The 19532-nt window shown below is 39.9% G+C and overlaps 2 protein-coding genes and 1 long non-coding RNA gene across 4 annotated transcripts in view; all 3 read right to left on the bottom strand.

The window, feature by feature from the left end:
- The window catches only part of LOC116674065 (cell adhesion molecule 1), a 28682-nt gene extending 21444 nt beyond the window's left edge, over positions 1-7238 (bottom strand). Inside the window, exons 1-2 of one of the 2 annotated variants that reach the window (XM_032506597.1) lie at positions 7007-7238; positions 4382-4631 (exon numbers count right to left, since the gene is read on the bottom strand). In XM_032506597.1, the coding sequence (XP_032362488.1) occupies positions 4382-4574 (193 nt within the window). In that variant the 5' untranslated portion in view covers positions 4575-4631; positions 7007-7238. Of the gene's footprint in view, positions 1-4381; positions 5017-7006 lie in introns of those variants that run through there. The other variant, XM_032506596.1, reaches the window with a different exon arrangement.
- LOC116674077 (uncharacterized) lies at positions 1868-2772 on the bottom strand. Its single transcript, XR_004327951.1, has 2 exons — positions 2656-2772; positions 1868-2467 (listed from the first exon to the last, which is right to left on the bottom strand). It is a non-coding gene; the product is annotated as an uncharacterized LOC116674077 (long non-coding RNA).
- Positions 7239-13579: 6341 nt separating the features above from the next.
- s100b (S100 calcium binding protein, beta (neural)) lies at positions 13580-19532 on the bottom strand. Its single transcript, XM_032506599.1, has 3 exons — positions 19417-19532; positions 17714-17877; positions 13580-15624 (listed from the first exon to the last, which is right to left on the bottom strand). The coding sequence occupies exons 2-3, from the start codon at positions 17849-17851 to the stop codon at positions 15478-15480; spliced, it is 285 nt and encodes a 94-aa protein (XP_032362490.1). The 5' UTR covers positions 17852-17877; positions 19417-19532; the 3' UTR covers positions 13580-15477.

Genomic DNA, 19532 nt, shown 5'->3' on the forward strand with positions numbered 1-19532 from the left:
GAGCTGAGGATGAGGGATTGTCGTCAATTTCCCTGGTGATTCGCTGAGGTAGTTAAACACTCCACAGCGAAAAGCCCAGGGATTGCTGAGATCCGTCCGAAATGCTGAAGTGCTCTGGGTGTGGCTGTCTTGGTTGACACGCCTCTCAACATTGCGTGGAAGTCTGGGACGGTGCCTAAGGAGTGGCAACCGGGGTGGTGTTCCCCTCTTCAAAGGGGACGAGAGGGTGTGTGGCCAATTACAGGTATCCACACTCTCAGCCTCCCTGAAAGTCTCACTCCAAGGTGCTGGAAAGGGTTCGGCCGATAGTCTAACCTCGGATTGAAGAGGAACAATGCGGTCTCCCTTGCGTGGAACACGATCAGATCTTTACTCTCGCAAGGATCTTGGGGGCCTGGGAGTATGCCCAACCAGTCTATGTTTTTGTGGATCTGGAGAAGGCATATGACCGGGTCCCCCGGGAGAATTGTGGGAGGTGCTGCGGGAATATGGGGTGAGGGGTCCCTTCTTAGCCATCCATCTCTGTGACCAAGCGAGAGCTGTGTCCGGGTTCTCAGCCGAAGTCGGACTCGTTCCAGGTGAGGTTGGCCTCCGCCAGGCTGCGCTTTGTCACCAATCCTGTTTGTAATATTATGGACGATATATGGACAGCCCCCTAATTCTGAGGCCATGGTTCTCAGCAGGAACCGATGGATGCTTTCTTCGTGGGGAGTGAGTCCTTACCCAAGTGAAGAGTTTAGTACCTTGGGTCTTGTTTGCGCGTGAGGGGACCATGGAGCGTGAATTGCGGAGAATCGGAGCAGCCGTCGGTTTACATCCGTTTATCGCACCGTTGTGAGAAAAGAAGCTGAGCCAGAAGGCAAAGCTCTCGATCTACCGGCAATTTTCGTTCCCCACCCTCACCTTGGTCATGAAGGCGGGTCATGACCGAAAGAACAGATCCAGGGTACAGCGGCCGAAAGGGTTTCCTCAGGAGGGTGGCTGGCGTCTCCCTTAGGGGGTGAGCTCAGTCATCCGAGAGGAGCTCGGAATGAGCGCTGCTCCTTTCGCGCGAAGGAGCCATTGAGGTGGTTCGGCATCTGGTAAGGATGCCTCCTGGGCCTCCCTCGGAAGGTGTTCCAGGCACGTCCAGCTGGGGGAGGCCTCAGGGAAGACCCAGGACTAGGTGGAGAGATATATCTCCAACCTGGCCTGGAACGCCTCGGGATCCCCCGTCGAGCTGGTTGATGTGGCTCGGGAAAGGGAGTTTGGGGTCCCCTACTGGAGCTTGCTGTCACCCCTCGACCCCGATAGCTGCCCCCGCGACCCGATACCGGATAAGCGGATGAAGATGGATGGATGGATGGAAGTGTGTGCTTTAACTGTTAGGCTAACGTGTGTGAACTGGGATTATTCGGGTTCTTTCTATTCACTGCCAGAAATAATTTACGGCTTATAATACCTTAGTGTTATCAAATTAGTTAGTAGTGTTCCTGACGCGTGTTTTAGTTTTCTTTTTTGTATAGTTTAATAGGTTCATGTTGTCACACATAGCTAGCTAACTAGCATTGAAATTAGCTTTAACTGTTAGGCTAACGTGTGGGAACTTTGGTTTCTTTCTATTCACTGCCAGAAATAATTTACAGCTTATATTGTCCATTGTGTTGGATAGCTCTGTGTTGCATTTCAATATAATACATATGTAAATAAACTAGAGATATTATTGTGTTTGAAATATATACACATATGAAAATTATCTGCTGAAATGAATGTGTTCCTAGCCACTGTATATTCTGTAACCGAGGCACTTGAAATGAGGCAGTGTGGTATTTTGTTGTTGAAAAGAAAATATACTAAAAGGAATTTTGGTTTTATTGTTTTTGTCTGGAGTTTTGAAAAAGCTCGTGTCGACGTCGACAGCCATTGCACTAGTAGAAACTACAGTGCAACTCAATGTCTTTCTTCTGTTAATTACAGATGTTATTTTGATTAAAATATGTGGCATCAGCTTCTGTCATCAATCTGCACCGACCTGCCAAGCAGCCAAGACTTAATGTTCAACAGCAGGTAAACGAAGCAGAGGTAAGTGGAGAAAATGTAGAAATGTAGCTAATGAAGAGCAGACGCCATCTTGACAAATGTTTTGCTGATGTTTACAAGCTTTGAGCATGAAAGTGAAATATTGTGTATGTCCTCATTATAATAAGGGTTTGTGTTGATCTGGGCATTCATGATTGTTTAACTTTATATTGTTATTTGGCAAGTATGTTACGCTATGTTCACTCTCTCTCTCTGTTCTTTCTCTAGCTCTCTTACCCGCTTTGTTTTATCTACCGTTAGCACCTCTCTCTCTCTGTTCTTTCTCTAGCTCACTTAGCCGCTTTGTTTTATCTACCGTTAGCACCATCTCTCTCTCTGTTCTTTCTCTAGCTCACTCAACCGCTTTGGTTTATCTAAAGTTAGCACCTCTCTCTCTCTCTCTCTCTCTCTCTGTTCTTTCTCTAGTTCGCTCCAACACTTTATCTAACGTTAGTACCTCTCGTTCTCTACTCTTTCATTAGCTCGCTCCACCACTTTGTTTTAACCAACATTAGCACCACTTTCTCTCTCTGTTCTTTCTCTAGCTCTCTCTCCCTCTTGGTGTTGTCTAACATTAGCACCGCTTTCTCTCTCTACTCTTTCTTTAGCTCTCTCCACCACTTTGTTTTATCTAACGTTAGCACCTCTCCACATAGCGCTCTAGGACACTTTAACAGTAGCTGTTGTTATCGCAACAAAAGACGCTCTCTGCTGTTTTTTGGACCCATAACGCTGCCAGCTTCTTTTTTTTTCTTCTACAAAGCGCCCTAGTCAACGTTTTTGTGTCAAAAAAGACGCTGAGTGTGACTTAGCCTTCTGGTCAATCTCAGGAGATGTTACCGAGTATTCCAAAAGTAATATAACTAGTAGTGTAACTAGTTATTCCCCTGCTCAGACTCTCTGCGGCTAAGAATTGAGTTCCAAATAGTTGCCTATAGTGACAATAAAGACATTATTTTCTATTCTATTACAAACCCTGTGGTGTTACTCCTGTGATAAAGCTGGGGGCGGAGACGCATGGCAGCACAATCCAACCATGCATGGTATTCAAACACACTCCGTCTATTTTAAAGCCACAGTGTGTGACAGAGGCTGCTGTTACACTTCAGGGCCAAACAGGGAAGCCCTGTACTTATTGCACACTCAAAGAAATAAATTAGTAAAATAACTGAAAAAGTTCTGGCAGCTCATTACCCGAGACTTTTCCCCGCAATTAAAAAAACAAACAAAAAGTTTGTGTGTAACTACAGTTAAAATACAGAAGATTTTATGCTAGGCCTATTATACAGGCATCATGTGAAGAGTGTCAAATTAAAACAGTGCAGTAAAAACTACAACGTTTCCCACTGAGATGAGGTGGAAGTAGCGTAAAGTAGTAGGAAAGTAAAAGCCCCAGCTGGTTAGCCCCTTTTTGGCCCACTTTGGCCCTGCTGTGGAAACAAGGGCCAGCCGTATCAGTGTGTCCGCTCTTATCTCCGTGGCGACAGGCCCCGGAGGGCGTCACACTCACTCCTTCCTACCCGTGATCTCCTGACATCAGCCTGATAAGACACTCGCTGCTTAACACACACACACTCACGCCTTTACTTAGTAGTAATATACTGTATATCTGTAATATTATTACTTTCCACAGCAACGAGTAGTTTAAGGGATTATAATTTCAAAAACTTATTATAATGCAGTTAAAATATATAATTCTGTGTTACCAGAATGTAATTAGTTTTTTGTCCCAGGTAGGCTTTGGGATTAAGCAAGTAATTAGATCAACAGTAGTTGACATATGTAGAAATGAGAGCGTTATTGACGTTACAGAGCTGCCTTGGTTTCTGTCCGTCTGTCTGTTATGAACTTTGTCATTACTACTGCTTTGCATTGTGGGATATTTATGCCAGTGTAGTGTCCAGTAGTGCATACTGTAATATTTACTGTTTTAGCTACTAAAAAGCATGTTCATGTGGAGTTTGGGACATAGCCATTGTATTCACTGTAAATAATTTTACTTATTTTTTTTTAACTTTATTTACTGTAGTTTTCACAATAACACTACTGTACATGATTTTTACAGTAGAATGCTGTAAAGTTTACATTACAACTTTGTCAACATGACTAAATCACAGTAGTCTAAGTATTACAGTTGAAATCACACTAGTCAAAGCATTACTGTAGAAAAAAAATGAATACATAAAATACTGTAAATGGAAGTACGGTAAAAAGAATTCACAGTAACTCGCTGGCCAATTGTTGCCAGTAAGTTACTGTAAATTTTGAATTTTGTATATGTACAAAGGGTTTATGCGAACAGCCTGCACAAATACGTACGTACCCTTAGTCACTGCCTCTGTCACAAGAGGAAGAGGAGTCCAGGCTTCAGCTCCTGGAGATAGAGTCACAGGGGCAGGGCTAGGGGCAGGAGTCGTCACCATCTCGGTTAAAACCTCAGCAAAGGTAGCCCTGGTTTCAGCTGCAGGGGCGGTTATAGGTGGAGTCGCAGGGGTAGGAGTTGTGTGAATTTCCATAACTGTCGTAACCAACTCGGTCACATCCGAACGCCAGGTGGAAGCCGTTATTTCAACCTGAGCAGAAAGAAAACCCTCGCCCATGACAGGACAGTGCATACTTTATATCATGTTTAATATCTCCTGATCAATACTGTGTAGAGACCGACTTTAAAACAACAGGACTTTCACCCAAGAGACCGGGGTTGGTGTCCCTGTTCTTGTCCCGCGTGTCACTGAAACGTATATTTTGTAACTAGGGGTGTCCAACTGAATCGCGGCATCGATGCATGGCGCTGCGCACCTGGACGATTCTGCATCAATGCAGTGACAGACCATAATCGATTATTGTCTACAGATGTTCCCTTTTCAGTTGTTACATTTTGTCTGTTGTCCGCTGTGTTCAGACTCTGCTACATTCAACAAGTGTCTCTTTTAAGTGCAGATACAATACATTTTATATTTATATGTATTTTTTTTAAATATTCATTCATCTGAATAATTTATAATAAAAAATAAATTAGTCTGATAAATGAATATTTAAAAAAAATAAAACAGACTGTCAACCATGTTCTGAGCATTGGCGTTGCATAGTCTGTCCACCAGAGGACGGCTATAACAACGTCCCTGGTTAGTGATTGGGTTGCATAGTCTGTTCCAGAGGACGCTCTACAACGTCCTGTTAGTGATGGCGGTTGCTAGTCTGTCCCACCCGAGGACACTCTAACGTCCTGTTAGTGATGGCGTTGCGTAGTCTGTCCACCCCGAGGACGCTCTACAATGTCCCTGTAGTGATGGCGTTGCATAGTGTGTCCACCAGGACGCTCTACAACGTCCTGTTGGTGATGGCGTTGCATAGTCTGTCCACAGAGGACGCTCTACAACGTCCCTGTTAGGGATGGCGTTGCATAGTCTGTCCACCAGAGGACGTCTACAACGTCACTGTTGGTGATGGCGTTGCATAGCCTGTCACAGAGGACGTTACAACGTCCCTGTTAGTGATGGGGTTTGCTTAGTCTGTCCACCAGAGGAGCTCTACAACGTCCCTGTTAGTGATGGCGTTGCATAGTCTGTCCCCCAGAGGACGCTCTACAACGTCCCGTAGTGATGGCGTTGCATAGTCTGTTAAATTTTTTATTTCTTATTATTGTGTTTTTGTTCAAAGGATTTTAAGTTTCATATCTTAAGTTTGTATTTTTATACATTTTATGTATCAGAACTTAACATATTTTGATGTTCCTCTGTTCTGTTATTCTCATATTATTTTAGTGAGAACACAACAAATAACACTACACACTACAAATAGCTAATGTTAGGGAAATCTGTTTGTGTTTTGTAACACATTTCTGGATTTAAAAAAAAATATCAATTCAACCTGAGCAGAAAGAAAACCTCCAAATATCTCCAGGCGACCTAAAGAAGAATTAGCTTAGACCGGGGAGGGTTTAGGGACAAAATGTTCATTGTTTTTTTCACAATGAGTTTAATTTTCTTTGTCAAATAGCTCATTTTTTACAGCTTCCTCTTGTTAAAATGATGAATGGTGAGCATGAATAAACACATGCAAATAATGTAACTTTGTCCTGACTGTTGACAGCAATGGATTCACATCTGTGGCAGGTTTTTACTGTACGTGCCAGCAAGATGCTTTATCATACACTAGAAACCTTTAAATGTAAATTTACAGCTAAAATCTAACAATATCTTACTTTTAATGCCATGCACAGGATCATACTGTAAGATGGCAATGCATTCTGTTTTTACAGTGTAAAAAGGATCTTAAACCACCTTAGGGTTTAAGTTGATGTAAAATTTGTACCATTGGAAGCAAATGTGTCAAAAACGGTCCTAACCAGTGGTGTCATCCAACAATGAAATATTGAAAACAGCTGCAGGATTATGTTTACGCAAGTTCTCTGTGACTAAGTCACAATTTCTCTTGTAAAACATTAGGAAATGTTGGGGTCCTTTTTTAAAGGATTGCAGTTTTTCAAATTCTGAACTATAAACTTGAGGCGAGATGACTCAATGTTACAAAATTATCTTGGAGCCACAGAGCCCCGAGGTCATTTTAATCTGATTTTATTCCGTTCTGCCCAAAACGTCCACTGCTATAGATTACACAAATTATATACAAAGAAATATTTATATTTGAACCTTTCCTCTCACATCCCTTTCTGGTCTCATCAAGCTTTCATTTATGACTGTAGCAGAAGTTAATAGTACACAGAAATATATAACTGAGAACAAGGCTGCAGCAGTTATGTTTTTTTTAGGACCCTGACTTTACGAGCAGTGTTTGAGAGATTAGAAATATTGCCGAGGTTAAACAAAAAAGCTTTTAGCTTGGACGGCAGCTTGTGCTGAAAAAACAGTCACAATGCAGAAAGCAGAACAGAACTTTAAAGATTTTAAACTGTGATTTGACGAAGAAAAAGGTAAAGAAAACTCACCAGTTTTGAGGCGACGAGGAAGAAGGCGAAGAAGAAGAAACACAACAGATCATATGCTTAAACAGACACACACACACACACAGATGGGTGTGGTGTCAATCCCCAGGGTTAAGATCTGTTCCCCCCTGGCCAATTGGGGGGCTGACTCCACCTTTTCTGGTGCTACACAGCCTGCAGATGTCTGAAACTGTGCAGCTGACAACGCTTCTTACGTCATCTCCACACACACACACACACACACACACACACACACACACACACACACACACACAGAACAATTAAACTGTGTTCAATAATCTCACCTTCAGCCTGGATTTGGACTTGTAAATTAAAGACTTGAGACTGGACTTGGACTTGTAAGTTAATAACTTGAGACTGGACTTGGACTTGTGAGTTAATAACTTGAGACTGGACTTGGACTTGTAAGTTAATGACTGGACTTGGACTTGTGAGTTAATGACTTGAGACTGGACTTGGACTGGTAAGTTAATAACTTGAGACTGGACTTGGACTTGTAAGTTAATGACTGGACTTGGACTTGTGAGTTAATGACTTGAGACTGGACTTGGACTGGTAAGTTAATAACTTGAAACTAGACTTGGACTTGAAGTTAATGACTTGAGAATGGACTTGTAAGTTAATGACTGGACTTGGACTTGTGAGTTAATGACTTGAGACTGGACTTGGACTTGTGAGTTAATGACTTGAGACTGGACTTGGACTTGTGAGTTAATGACTTGAGACTGGACTTGGACTGGTAAGTTAATGACTTGAGACTGGACTGGTAAGTTAATGACTTGAGACTGGACTTGGACTTGTAAGTTAATAACTTGAGACTGGACTTGGACTGGTCAGTTAATAACTTGAGACTGGACTTGGACTTGTGAGTTAAAGACTTGAGACTGGACAAGGACTGGTAAGTTAATAACTTGAGACTGGACTTGGACTGGTAAGTTAATAACTTAAGACTGGACTTGGACTGGTAAGTTAATAACTTGAGACTGGACTTGGACTTGTGAGTTAAAGACTTGAGACTGGACTTGGACTGGTAAGTTAATGAACTTGAGACTGTGCTGACTTGTGAGTTAAAATATGAGACTGGACTTGGACTTGTAAGTTAATGACTGGACTTGGACTTGTGAGTTAATAAATTGAGACTGGACTTGGACTTGTAAGTTAATGACTGGACTTGGACTTGTAAGTTAATAACTTGAGACTGGACTTGGACTTGTGAGTTAAAGACTTGAGGCTGTACTTGGACTGGTAAGTTAATAACTTGAGACTGGACTTGGACTTGTGAGTTAAAGACTTGAGACTGGACTTGGACTGGTAAGTTAATAACTTGAGACTGGACTTGGACTTGTGAGTTAATAAATTGAGACTGGACTTGGACTTGTAAGTTAATGACTGGACTTGGACTTGTGAGTTAATAAATTGAGACTGGACTTGGACTTGTAAGTTAATGACTGGACTTGGACTTGTAAGTTAATAACTTGAGACTGGACTTGGACTTGTGAGTTAAAGACTTGAGGCTGTACTTGGACTGGTAAGTTAATAACTTGAGACTGGACTTGGACTTGTGAGTTAAAGACTTGAGACTGACTTGACTGGTAAGTTAATAACTTGAGACTGGACTTGACTTGTGAGTGTAATAATTGAGACTGGACTTGGACTTTTAAGTTAATGACTTGAGTACTGGACTTGGACTGGTAAGTTATTAACACTTGAGACTGGACTTGACATTGTAATTAATGACTTAGACTGACTTGGACTGGTAAGTTAATAACTTGAGACTAACTTGACTGAAGTTAATGACTTAGACTGGACTTGAAGTTAATGACTGGACTTGGACTTGTGAGTTAATGCTTGAGACTGGACTTGGACTTGTGAGTTAATGACTTGAGACTGGACTTGGACTGGTAAGTTAATGACTTGAGACTGGACTGGTAAGTTAATGACTTGAGACTGGACTGGTAAGTTAATGACTTGAGACTGGACTTGGACTTGTAAGTTAATAACTTGAGATTGGACTTGGACTGGTAAGTTAATAACTTGAGACTGGACTTTGACTTGTGAGTTAAAGACTTGAGACTGGACTTGGACTGGTAAGTTAATAACTTGAGACTGGACTCTGGACTGGTAAGTTAATAACTTAAGACTGGACTTGGACTGGTAAGTTAATAACTTGAGACTGGACTTGGACTTGTGAGTTAAAGACTTGAAACTGGACTTGGACTGGTAAGTTAATAACTTGAGACTGGACTTGGACTTGTGAGTTAAAGACTTGAGACTGGACTTGGACTGGTAAGTTAATGACTTGAGACTGGACTTGGACTGGTAAGTTAATAACTTGAGACTGGACTTGGACTGGTAAGTTAATGACTTGAGACTGGACTTGGACTTGTAAGTTAATAACTTGAGACTGGACTTGGACTGGTAAGTTAATAACTTGAGACTGGACTTTGACTTGTGAGTTAAAGACTTGAGACTGGACTTGGACGGGTAAGTTAATAATTGAGACTGACTTGGACTGTGGTTAAGACTTGGACTGGACTTGAGATGGTAATTTAAACTTGAGTACTGGACTTGACTGGTAGTTAATACTTGAGACTGGACTTGGACTGGTAAGGTTAATGGACTTGAGACTGGACTTGGACTTGTAAGTTAATACATTGACTGACTTTGACGTGTAGTTAAAGACTTGAGACTGGACTTGGACTGGTAAGTTAATAACTTGAGACTGGACTCTGGACTGTAAGTAATAACTTGAGACTGGAGCTTGGACTGGTAAGTTATAAACTTGAGACTAGACTTGGACTTGTGAGTTAAAGGACTTGAGACTGGACTTGGACTGGTAAGTTTAATACTTGAGACTGGACTTGGATTTGTAAGTTAATGACTGAACTGGACTTGGACTGGTAAGTTAATAATTGAGACTAGACTTGGACTTGGAAGTTATGACTTGAGAATGACTTGTAAGTTAATTACTGGACTTGGACTTGAGTAATGACTTGAGCTTGGACTTGGACTTGTGAGTTCTGTTAGACTGGCTTGGACTTTTGCGTTAATGACTTGAGACTGGACTTGGACTGGTAAGTTAATGACTTGAGACTGGACTGGTAAGTTAATGACTTGAGTACTGGCTTGGACTTGTAGTTTAATAACTTGAGACTGGACTTGGACTGGTAAGTTAATAACTGGACTGCCTTGGTATTTGGGATTAGACTTGAGACTGATTGGACTGGTAAGTTATAACTTGAGACTGGACTTGGACTTGTGAGTTAATAAATTGAGACTGGACTTGGACTTGTAAGTTAATGACTGGACTTGGACTTGTGAGTTAATAAATTGAGACTGGATTGGACTTGTAATTTAATGACTGGACTTGGACTTGTAGTTAATAACTGGACTGGACTTGGACTTGTGAGTTAAAGACTTGAGGCTGTACTTTGGACTGGTAAGTTAATAACTTGAGACTGGACTTGGACTTGGGTAGTTAAAGGACTTGACACTGGACTTGGACTGGTAATTAATAACTTGAGACTGGATCTTGGACTGGTAAGTTTAACTTGAACAGACTGGACTTGGACTTGTACAGTTAATGACTTGAGACTGGACTTGGACTGGTAAGTTTAACTTGAGACTAGACTTGGACTGGAAGTTAATGACATTGATACTGGACTTGTAAGTTAATGACTAGGACTGGACTTGTGAGTTAATCGACTTGAGACTGAGACTGGACTTGTGAGTTAGACTTGAGACGATGTGGACTGGTAAGTACTGATGAACTGGACTGGTAAGTTAATACTTGAGACTGGACTTGACTGTAAGTTAATAACTTGAGATTGGGACTTGGCCTGGTAAGTTAATAACTTGAGACTGGACTTTGACTTGTGAGTTAAAGACTTGAGACTGGACTTGGACTGGTAAGTTAATAACTTGAGACTGGACTCTGACTGGTAGATTAGATCACTTAAGAGCTGGACTTGGACTGGTAAGTTTAAACTTGAGACTGGACTTGGATCTTGTGAGTTAAAGACTTGAGACTGGACTTGTCTGGTGAGTATAATAACTTGAGATGAGACTGGACTTGGACTTGTGAGTTAAAGACTTGAGACTGGACTGTGGACTGTAAGTTAATGACTTGACGACTGGAACTATGCGCTGGTAAGTTAATACTTGAGACTGGACTTGGACTGGTATTAGAATCCTTGAGACTACTTGGACTTGTAAGTTAATAACTTGAGACTGGACTTGGACTGGTAAGTTATAACTTGAGGACTGGACTTTGACTTGTGATTTAAAGACTTGAGACTGGACTTGGACTGGTAAGTAATAACTTGAGACTGGACTTGGACTTGTGAGTTAAAGAGACTTGAGACTTATGAGTTTAAGGATGGACTGGTAGTTAATGACTTGAGCACTGTGACGTTGGACTGGTAAGTTTAATAACTTGAGGACTGATCTGGACTGGTAGATTAATAGACTTGAGATCTGGGACTTGGATTGTAAGTAATAATCTTGAGACTGGACTTGACGGTAATCTGTAATAACTTGAGAGTACTGGACTTTGACTGTTTGTGTTTAAAGAGCTTGCGAGCACGGTGGGACTTGGAGTGGTAGTTGATAACTTGAACCTGGACTCTTGTGACTGGTAGTTGTAACACTTGAGTGACTGTGGGACTACTGGCGACGGTCAGATTAATAACTCTAGTACTGACTTGGACTGTGTTAGTGTAAGACTTTGAAAACTGTACTTGGATGCTGGTAAGTTATAAACTTGAGACTGTACTATGGGACTTGTGAGTTTAAGACTGTGAGATGACTTGGACTGTAGGTTAATTACATTGAGACCTGGACTTTGACTTGTAAGTTAATGACTCAAGACTGACTGATGACTGAAATTTGAATGCCGTTAAATATAAAATTTGATTGATTTCTGTCTAGTGTGTGCTGCAGTGGCAGCAGCGTGAACTGACAAACATGACTCTCTTGTATGTGCTGGTCATGATTGGTTGCTATGACAACAACTAACATGAAAGAGCCCTGATGAAGCCTCTGTCTGGACCACTTTTGGGTTTAACCTTTGTGTTGTCCTCCCAGGTCAAAACTGAAAATGAACACTCACTTTTTGATGCTTTTTCATCACTTTTTTGATGCTTTTGAGATCTTTTTTTTATCACTTTTTGACGCTTTTTTTCAACATTTTCTTCATTTTTGTAACTACCATCAGTACGCTGTACACATCACTAACACCAATATATTACCACTAGTTTTACACTTTACATTTTATTTTTCGAATTCATGGTCAAGGAACCTCATTTATATGAAATTATATAATTTCTTTGTCTTTTGTCGCTTTTCTTTTTTGGGGAAATACAACACCCAAAATTCAATAAAGTAGTGAACTTCTGCGTAATATGGTACCATCCATGTAATATTTGGACAATTTGGATGAAAAGACCCCAAATTTTGGATGTAGAAGTTTTAAAAATAGGGTCAAATTTGACCCCAGGACAACAGGAGGGTTAAAAATGTCACGCAAAAAAAGGATATTATATTAAATATTAATAATTATAAAACAGATTCAATTCATTGTCATACATTTTGTACTAGTTATACAAAGTAGCCAACCATTATATTAGATGGTCTACTAATGCCGTGTCTTTTCTCTTTATAAAGACTAGAGCTGGGTATCATTGAAAGCTTTTCGATATCGGTACAATACCAATGCTAAACTAAATTAAATTTTTTCCGATTACAGAAATTACAAAATTATGGCAAAAATCATTTTATTTATTTTCCAGCTCCTACTACGTGAGGCCCGTCTCTCTGTGTAACGTTGAGTTTTACCTGCGTCTTCTCTACAGCCAATCCCAAACTTCATTAGATCCGGATGACGTAGATGACATCAGCGTCTGTGAGCCAATAAGCATGCTGCGTTGTTATTGGCTCACTGACGCTGATGGCCATCTTGGATGGATCAAAAGTGACTTGATTTGAGACTTGACATAACCTGTGACTGTACTCGACTCGCCTTATAAAGAACTTGCCGATCTTACAACAAACGACTTTTCAGTCGATTCCACCGTTGAGGAGAGTGTGGCAAAGCGAGACCAGTTTGATGCTTTTTTCAACAGTTTTGGCGCTTTTCTCCGCTGTTTCTTGTGCTTTTTTTCAGCATTTTACATCCAGTCGGCTTATGCGCTGACCAAACGGCTCGGGTGCTGCGCCTAAGACTTATAACAGTAGGGGAATCCCTGTATATGATCTAAAAGTTGCTTGGTTACCAAAGCTCTTTCTCTCTATGATGTACAGTTCTTTGTCCTTTAGATGATTCCTTGTGTTACATGCAAAAACACTAATTCAAAGCCCGCGGAAAAGTAGGAGTCACTAAAACAATATATGACAGATGTTTTATGGTTGAGGAAATCTGCAGAACCTCCATATAAATATATAACGAAAAGCAGCCAAGAATAAATTGGTGCGAGTTGAAACAATGTGTTTTCATATATGTAGATACTTTCTTTTACAAAGTGCCACAATGTTAACCATTAGGGGAAAAAAACAGAGTCACACAATGATAATTTAATTCATTTCATATCATCGACATCCATACAAACCAGTGCACAACATTGCAAAAATACATCTCGTCAGACAATCTCTGTTCCAACTCTTTTGATAAACACTTTTTATAGCTATCAACTATGCTAAGCTGTTTTTTTTAGCACGTCAAGAAGAATGCATGAAACTCGATTCTTTATTCTAGGACGTTGAATCGGATTCTTAGCTACAGGCAATAGCGGCTACTAAATCCATTTTAGGATTATTTAAACTGCCAGCTTGACATTTTAAATGTAGTATGACTCATAAATGTTACTAAGTTACTTGTTTACCAACTACCTAAATACAAATCATCTACAAAGACTGAACAAATCACGTACGCTAGACAAACTTACTAGTGACATCTGAAATTTAAGACAATAAACTGTAAGTTACGGTTGGCGTTCTGGCAGTTAGCTTAAAAAAGAAGGAGCCATTTCTAACATTTGACTAGCCAATTCCACATATTTAAGTTTAAGACTAGGTTACAAGTTCGATAGTCAACTAGATTTTATAAAAGTTTGTCTCAAACGTTCAACTCCTACTCCAACTACTGTAAATTGTGGCGTCCAAAGTGGCTTCTAGATTAGCTAAATCTCACAAGCCATTTTAAAACTTTTACTAGCCAATGACCAACTTACAAGTCACTTTCAACATTTGATAGTCAACAAGCAAATCCAGGTGCCTCTCAGTAGTTGGTTGACTCCCAAAGTGTTAAACCCATAGCCCTTTTCTTGATTTACTGGGCTCCTAACACTTTCAAAATCTCAAACGAATTCTGATGATTGGAGGCTGCTTGCCTAACCTACTAGCCACGTCTGAAATATAACAGCCACAATCTTTTCAAACAACAGTTTTCTGAAGTACCTCTAAATGGTTATCATGTGAAGTGTAGACAAACTCAAACCACTCATTTGTAAAACTTGACACGCCCTTTTCAACAGAAGAACCTTAAAATTATGATTTGCAGAACTCAGTTTCCAAAGTTGGTAGCTGTACCCAAACATCTTTTGTCAATGGTTTGATTTATAGAATAGGATCGGGAATTATGCAAAATTGTCAATTAAAAAGCGTAGTAACAAGGTAAAAAACTGAAATGTGTCTCTTTAAAAAACTGCCCACATAGGTCGTTTTGTTAAAGCGATTAGGACCCAGGTTTTACGTTTATAGTGAGACGTACGCAGACTGGGGACCGTGTCCTGTTTAAAAATAAAAGTAAATGACATTTTTTTTGACAAATAATTTTTGCCCCCTCAACCTGACCAAACTGCGGTCGTTTCACAACAATAACGACGTTTATAAACCAGTATTGTTGGTTTGGACATGTGGTTTGGATATGATCCTGTAGGACCTATTTCCTGCCACTTGCTAATTTATGAAACGCTCCTGTCATATTAAAGCACACGTGTCAAATTAGCTTATTTTTCTTGATGGCTAACTTACTTTTTGGGGGTTTAATGTCGACCAAACTGTAAGTGAGAAGACTATATGAGCCATTATATAATAAAAAAATATGCTTGACTTTTGAGGGAAAAACCATGAATATGATCGTATCTTTTGGAGGTTTTGTTGCAATTTCTGCAGCCAACTTTTAGAAATCAGTGGCAAGTTTTGGGACATTCTTCCGAGCCTGAAGGTGTTTTGGAGACTTTACAAGGCATCTATGTATTTAGACTAAAAGAGAACAAGGTAGATTATCTATGATATGGGCCTTATTGCCAGCCGGCACCAATAAAGTTTGGGCTGCTGGCTGGAAGTTGTGTTTTTCCCCCCACTGCGCTGCTCTCAGGGCACCTACAGGCTTTTTCCTTCTTTTATAATTTACTGTAGCTCCCCTCCTTTGTCTCCGGCGGTCGCCTTCTCCTCCTTCAGTCGTCCTCTTGCTGGAAGAACTCGTGGCAAAAGACGGTAACCATGGAGATGAATGTCATGAATTCCTGGAAGTCGCACTCGGAGTCGCCGTCCGTGTCCAGGCCCTCCATTAGTTTATCGAGCGCCTCCTGGTCTTTCACATGCTGCAAGAATCCCAAGTACAGTTACTCACGTTACTAATTGAGTAGTTTTTTGTGGTGTACTTTTGGTGTGTTTTGTTTAAAGTACTGTACTTTGCTGTGTTTTAAATCACATCCGTTGCTGAGTAAAAGAATTCAACAAGCTAAACTCAAAAGCTTTGTGGCCTTATCAAATCCCTAAAGACTACGATTTGAAAAAGTAAGTATGAAAAGTAAAAATCAGATAATAAATAGGTATAAATATAAAAAAGTATACCTCCTCTCTGATCTTAAAAGGTAACTTTCACTGTGAGTACATTTTTTAAGGAGCTACTTTTTACTTTTACTTGAGTAGATCGTTATACTGGTAATTGAACTTGTTCTTAATGCTTTATTTCTTTTTATATACATTATTTTGAGAAAAAAGATAGTAACACACCAAAAGAAAAAACAATATCTATAGAGTGTTAGATATGTTCAGGAAGGAACAAGACAAAGCCAAAGCTTGTCATTGTTCTCGCCCCTCATCCAACTTTAAATAGTGACTGTATATATTATAGATTTTGTACAGCAAGATAACAAATTTTACATGAAAAACATATGTAATTTTAAACGCCTACCTAACATGTTTTTATATTTTGCACCAAACAACCATAGTTGCAGTACTTCTACTTAAGTAGAATATTATTTTGACTCTTTCCACCTGTGCAGAAAAGAGTTTATTGTTGCCATAAGTTACCCTTATGTTGAATTTGCCTTGGTAAATGGGGAATACATGAACAAACAGACATATTAAACATGAATATGATATAATGAGGTGCAGTGACCGAGGGGCAGGGGGGTGACCGAGGCGATCACGCCCCTGCCCCTCGGTCACTGCACCTCTGACTCCAGGGTCAGGTTTGGGGTTAAAACAACGGACAGTTCAGATCCGGGGTCTCATTTCAAAACGGGCAAAAAATGTGCGTACGCCACTTCCCACATAAAGGTTGTGATTCATAAAAAAATAAACTTGACGGGAGAATGTGCGGTCCTCTGCGCAAACTCTGACCCACGTGTACACACATTTTGGAGACAATGGGAATCAGCGACCAGATGGTGAGGTAGTCAACTGAAGTCAGACTGCAGAAAGTAAATACTTTCAAGTATTGATGCCACACACACACCTTTTCTCTTCGTATCATCCCCGTTGCCATCAAAATAAATCCTGCGGTGTTATTTGCGTCTGTATTAAGTGATAACTGTTCCATAAACACCTCGTAAAATCCAACTCAAATCTTAAATCTAAATTTGTTCTTAATATTTCATCTGTGCTGTCTCACTGTCACAATGTCCACTACCGAGCGCAAGAGGTTGACATTGTTGACAGTTTTTTTTTTTTGGCCTTTGGGCGTACGTACACTTTTAGTAAGGATCCTAGGCATAGTTTTATAAATGAGACCCCAGGTCATTTACACAAAATCCCATTATTTAATTCTCTTACTTCCACCAGTCTGAGTTAAAACACTTCCTAAACCGAGGTAAGAAGTACTGAGATCTGTTAAGAAGGAAACAACCAGCAGTGGAATATAACTACCTACCTTTACTCCAGAATTGTACTTCAGTCCAAATGTTGAGGTACTTGTATTTTACTTGAGTCTTTTCTTTTCATGCCCCTTATTACTTCTACTTTACTACATTCATCGGACAGCTTTACTTACAAGTTACTCAGGGGGGGTTTTCCGGGGGGGGGCAAACTTCCCAACAGTCAGCATGAGTGCTTTGTGTACAGTAAAGGCAATGAGACTGTTACCTTTTTGACAGAAGTCTATGCATCTTCCTATTTCTGACAATTTGAAAAACAAAAATACATTTTATATTATTATATTATATGATATTATTATGTGTTGTAGTACAATGATGTTATAATATATTATAAGTAAACAGAACTGGTTAAAAAAATAATATGAATATTTAAATGAATAACTGAGAGAGTCCGGTATTCAGCCAGACTGAGTAGAAGTAGAAAGTGGCATGAAAAGAAGACTTTAGTAAAGTACAAGTACCTCACCATTTGGACTTAAGTACAGTACTGGAGTAAAGGTACTTTAAGGTACTTGGTTTTATGTCTCACCTCCATCAGTTCCGGCAGCTCGTCCTGAAGCAGGTCCTTCAGCTCGCTCTTCTTCAGCTTGTGTTTGTCGCCTTCCCTTTCGGAATACTTCTGAAACACGGCGATGATGGCGCCCATCGAGGTCTCCAGGTCCGTCATTGTCAACTTTTCTTTTCAACTATACACTAGAAAGAGTAACAGGAGTGTGTTTACTCACTACTGATACAGAGAAATAGTTTTCTTTTCAGTGTAAAATGCAGAAAAACTCAGTCTAATACAGCGGGGGAATGTAACTGAGTACATTTACTCCAGTACTGTACTTCCGTCCAACTGTTGAGGTAATTGTACTTGCTTCTTTTCTTTTCATGCCACTTTCTTATTAATTAATTAATATTCTACTTTTAACTCCACTACATTCATCTGACAGCTTTAGTTACTAGTTACTTTACACATTAAGATTTCACAAAACACATGTAGTATATAATATCTGATGTTTTATTATAAAGTATCCTAGCAACAATATAACGGCCTACAGGTCCAGCTGAGATGATGATATCATTAAACAGCTGGTTGGATCCTTTACTCTTTCTACAATGGGAGGAGAGTTCTTTACTTTTAATACTTCAACTATTTACAGACTTTTACTTACATAACATTTTCAATGCAGGACTTTTACTTGTAACAGTATTTTTTTTGGGAGGAGAGTTCTTTATTTTTAATACTTTAAGAACATTTTCCTGATGATACTTACACACCTCTACTACAGTAACATGTTCAATGCCGGACTTTTACTTGTAGCAGAGTGTTATTACAGTGTGGTGTTAGTACTTTTACTGAAGTAAAGGATCTGAATACTTCTTTCTCGCAGTAAGGATCCAGGTAAGAACAAACAGATCCAGACTGACGCAGCTATTTTCCTGTTTTTGTGTGTGAGTGACTGACGGTAACAACAGTCTTTGAGTTCTATAGGGCAATTGTGCATTGTCAATTTTCGTCCACAAAACGTTTTTGCATATTTCACGTGTGTTGTATTCAACCAAAACTAAAGTTGGGATTGTTGCAAAAGTGGAAAGACGACCCAAAACCTCTTTTCATAGTTTTATTTTGTCTGTCAACTTTAAAGGAAGCGTATTTTACAATGCAAAAATTAATGTTTATTTACTTTGAGTTTGGTGGGTTTACCAAACGCAATTTTTTTAGATGTTTTTGTTTAAAAAAAGAACTTACTCTTTAACAGAAGGGTCGACCTCCTTAGAAATCCTTTCCTTAATGTTGTCCGACACTTAGAGTAATAATCTGAGCCTGTCAGCTGCAAAATAAGCACTTTTTTGAACGTAAATTGAAGATGCGCAATTGCCCAATAACTTGTAGCTTGTTTCTCTGACTGCCCAGTGCAGCGATCTCTCTTACTACTGGACCATTGTCAAAGATTGTTGTAAAGATTGTTGTTCCCATCAGTCACTTAGACACAACGACATGGGAAAATGGGGACCAGGTTTCAAAAAACAAAGTTACCATTTAAGCATCTATATCATATAGCACTGATTTAAAGTTCTATTTATAAAATGACAATCTTCAATATGCTGTATATACCACACCAGAGCACAAACTAGATTATTCACGTTTGTTTGCTGTAGTTGCAAGCTTTTAAAAAACAAAATCTACTTTTCATAATTTATTTTCAGCATTTAAACAAAAGGGGGGGAAAAAAAGAGTGATGTTACCTCGAAGTGAGTCCAGGCAGAAGTTGTCCAGAGGGTGGAGGCTGAGGACGGACAGCAGACTTTATACTGCAGCAGTGGGGGTGGGTGGGGGTGGGGGGGTGTGTGGAGGGAGAAGC

This window comes from Etheostoma spectabile, chromosome 24, assembly GCF_008692095.1.
Source record: "Etheostoma spectabile isolate EspeVRDwgs_2016 chromosome 24, UIUC_Espe_1.0, whole genome shotgun sequence".
Classification (NCBI taxonomy): Eukaryota; Metazoa; Chordata; class Actinopteri; order Perciformes; family Percidae; genus Etheostoma; species Etheostoma spectabile.

Bases quoted from the DNA above. Each gene is read 5' to 3' on its own strand.
- s100b (XM_032506599.1), bottom strand. From the start codon at position 17,851: ATGACGGACCTGGAGACCTCGATGGGCGCCATCATCGCCGTGTTTCAG. The intron at 15,625-17,713 runs GTGAGACATAAA...GGATTCTTGCAG, and splicing joins AGCTGCCGGAACTGATGGAG to CATGTGAAAGACCAGGAGGC.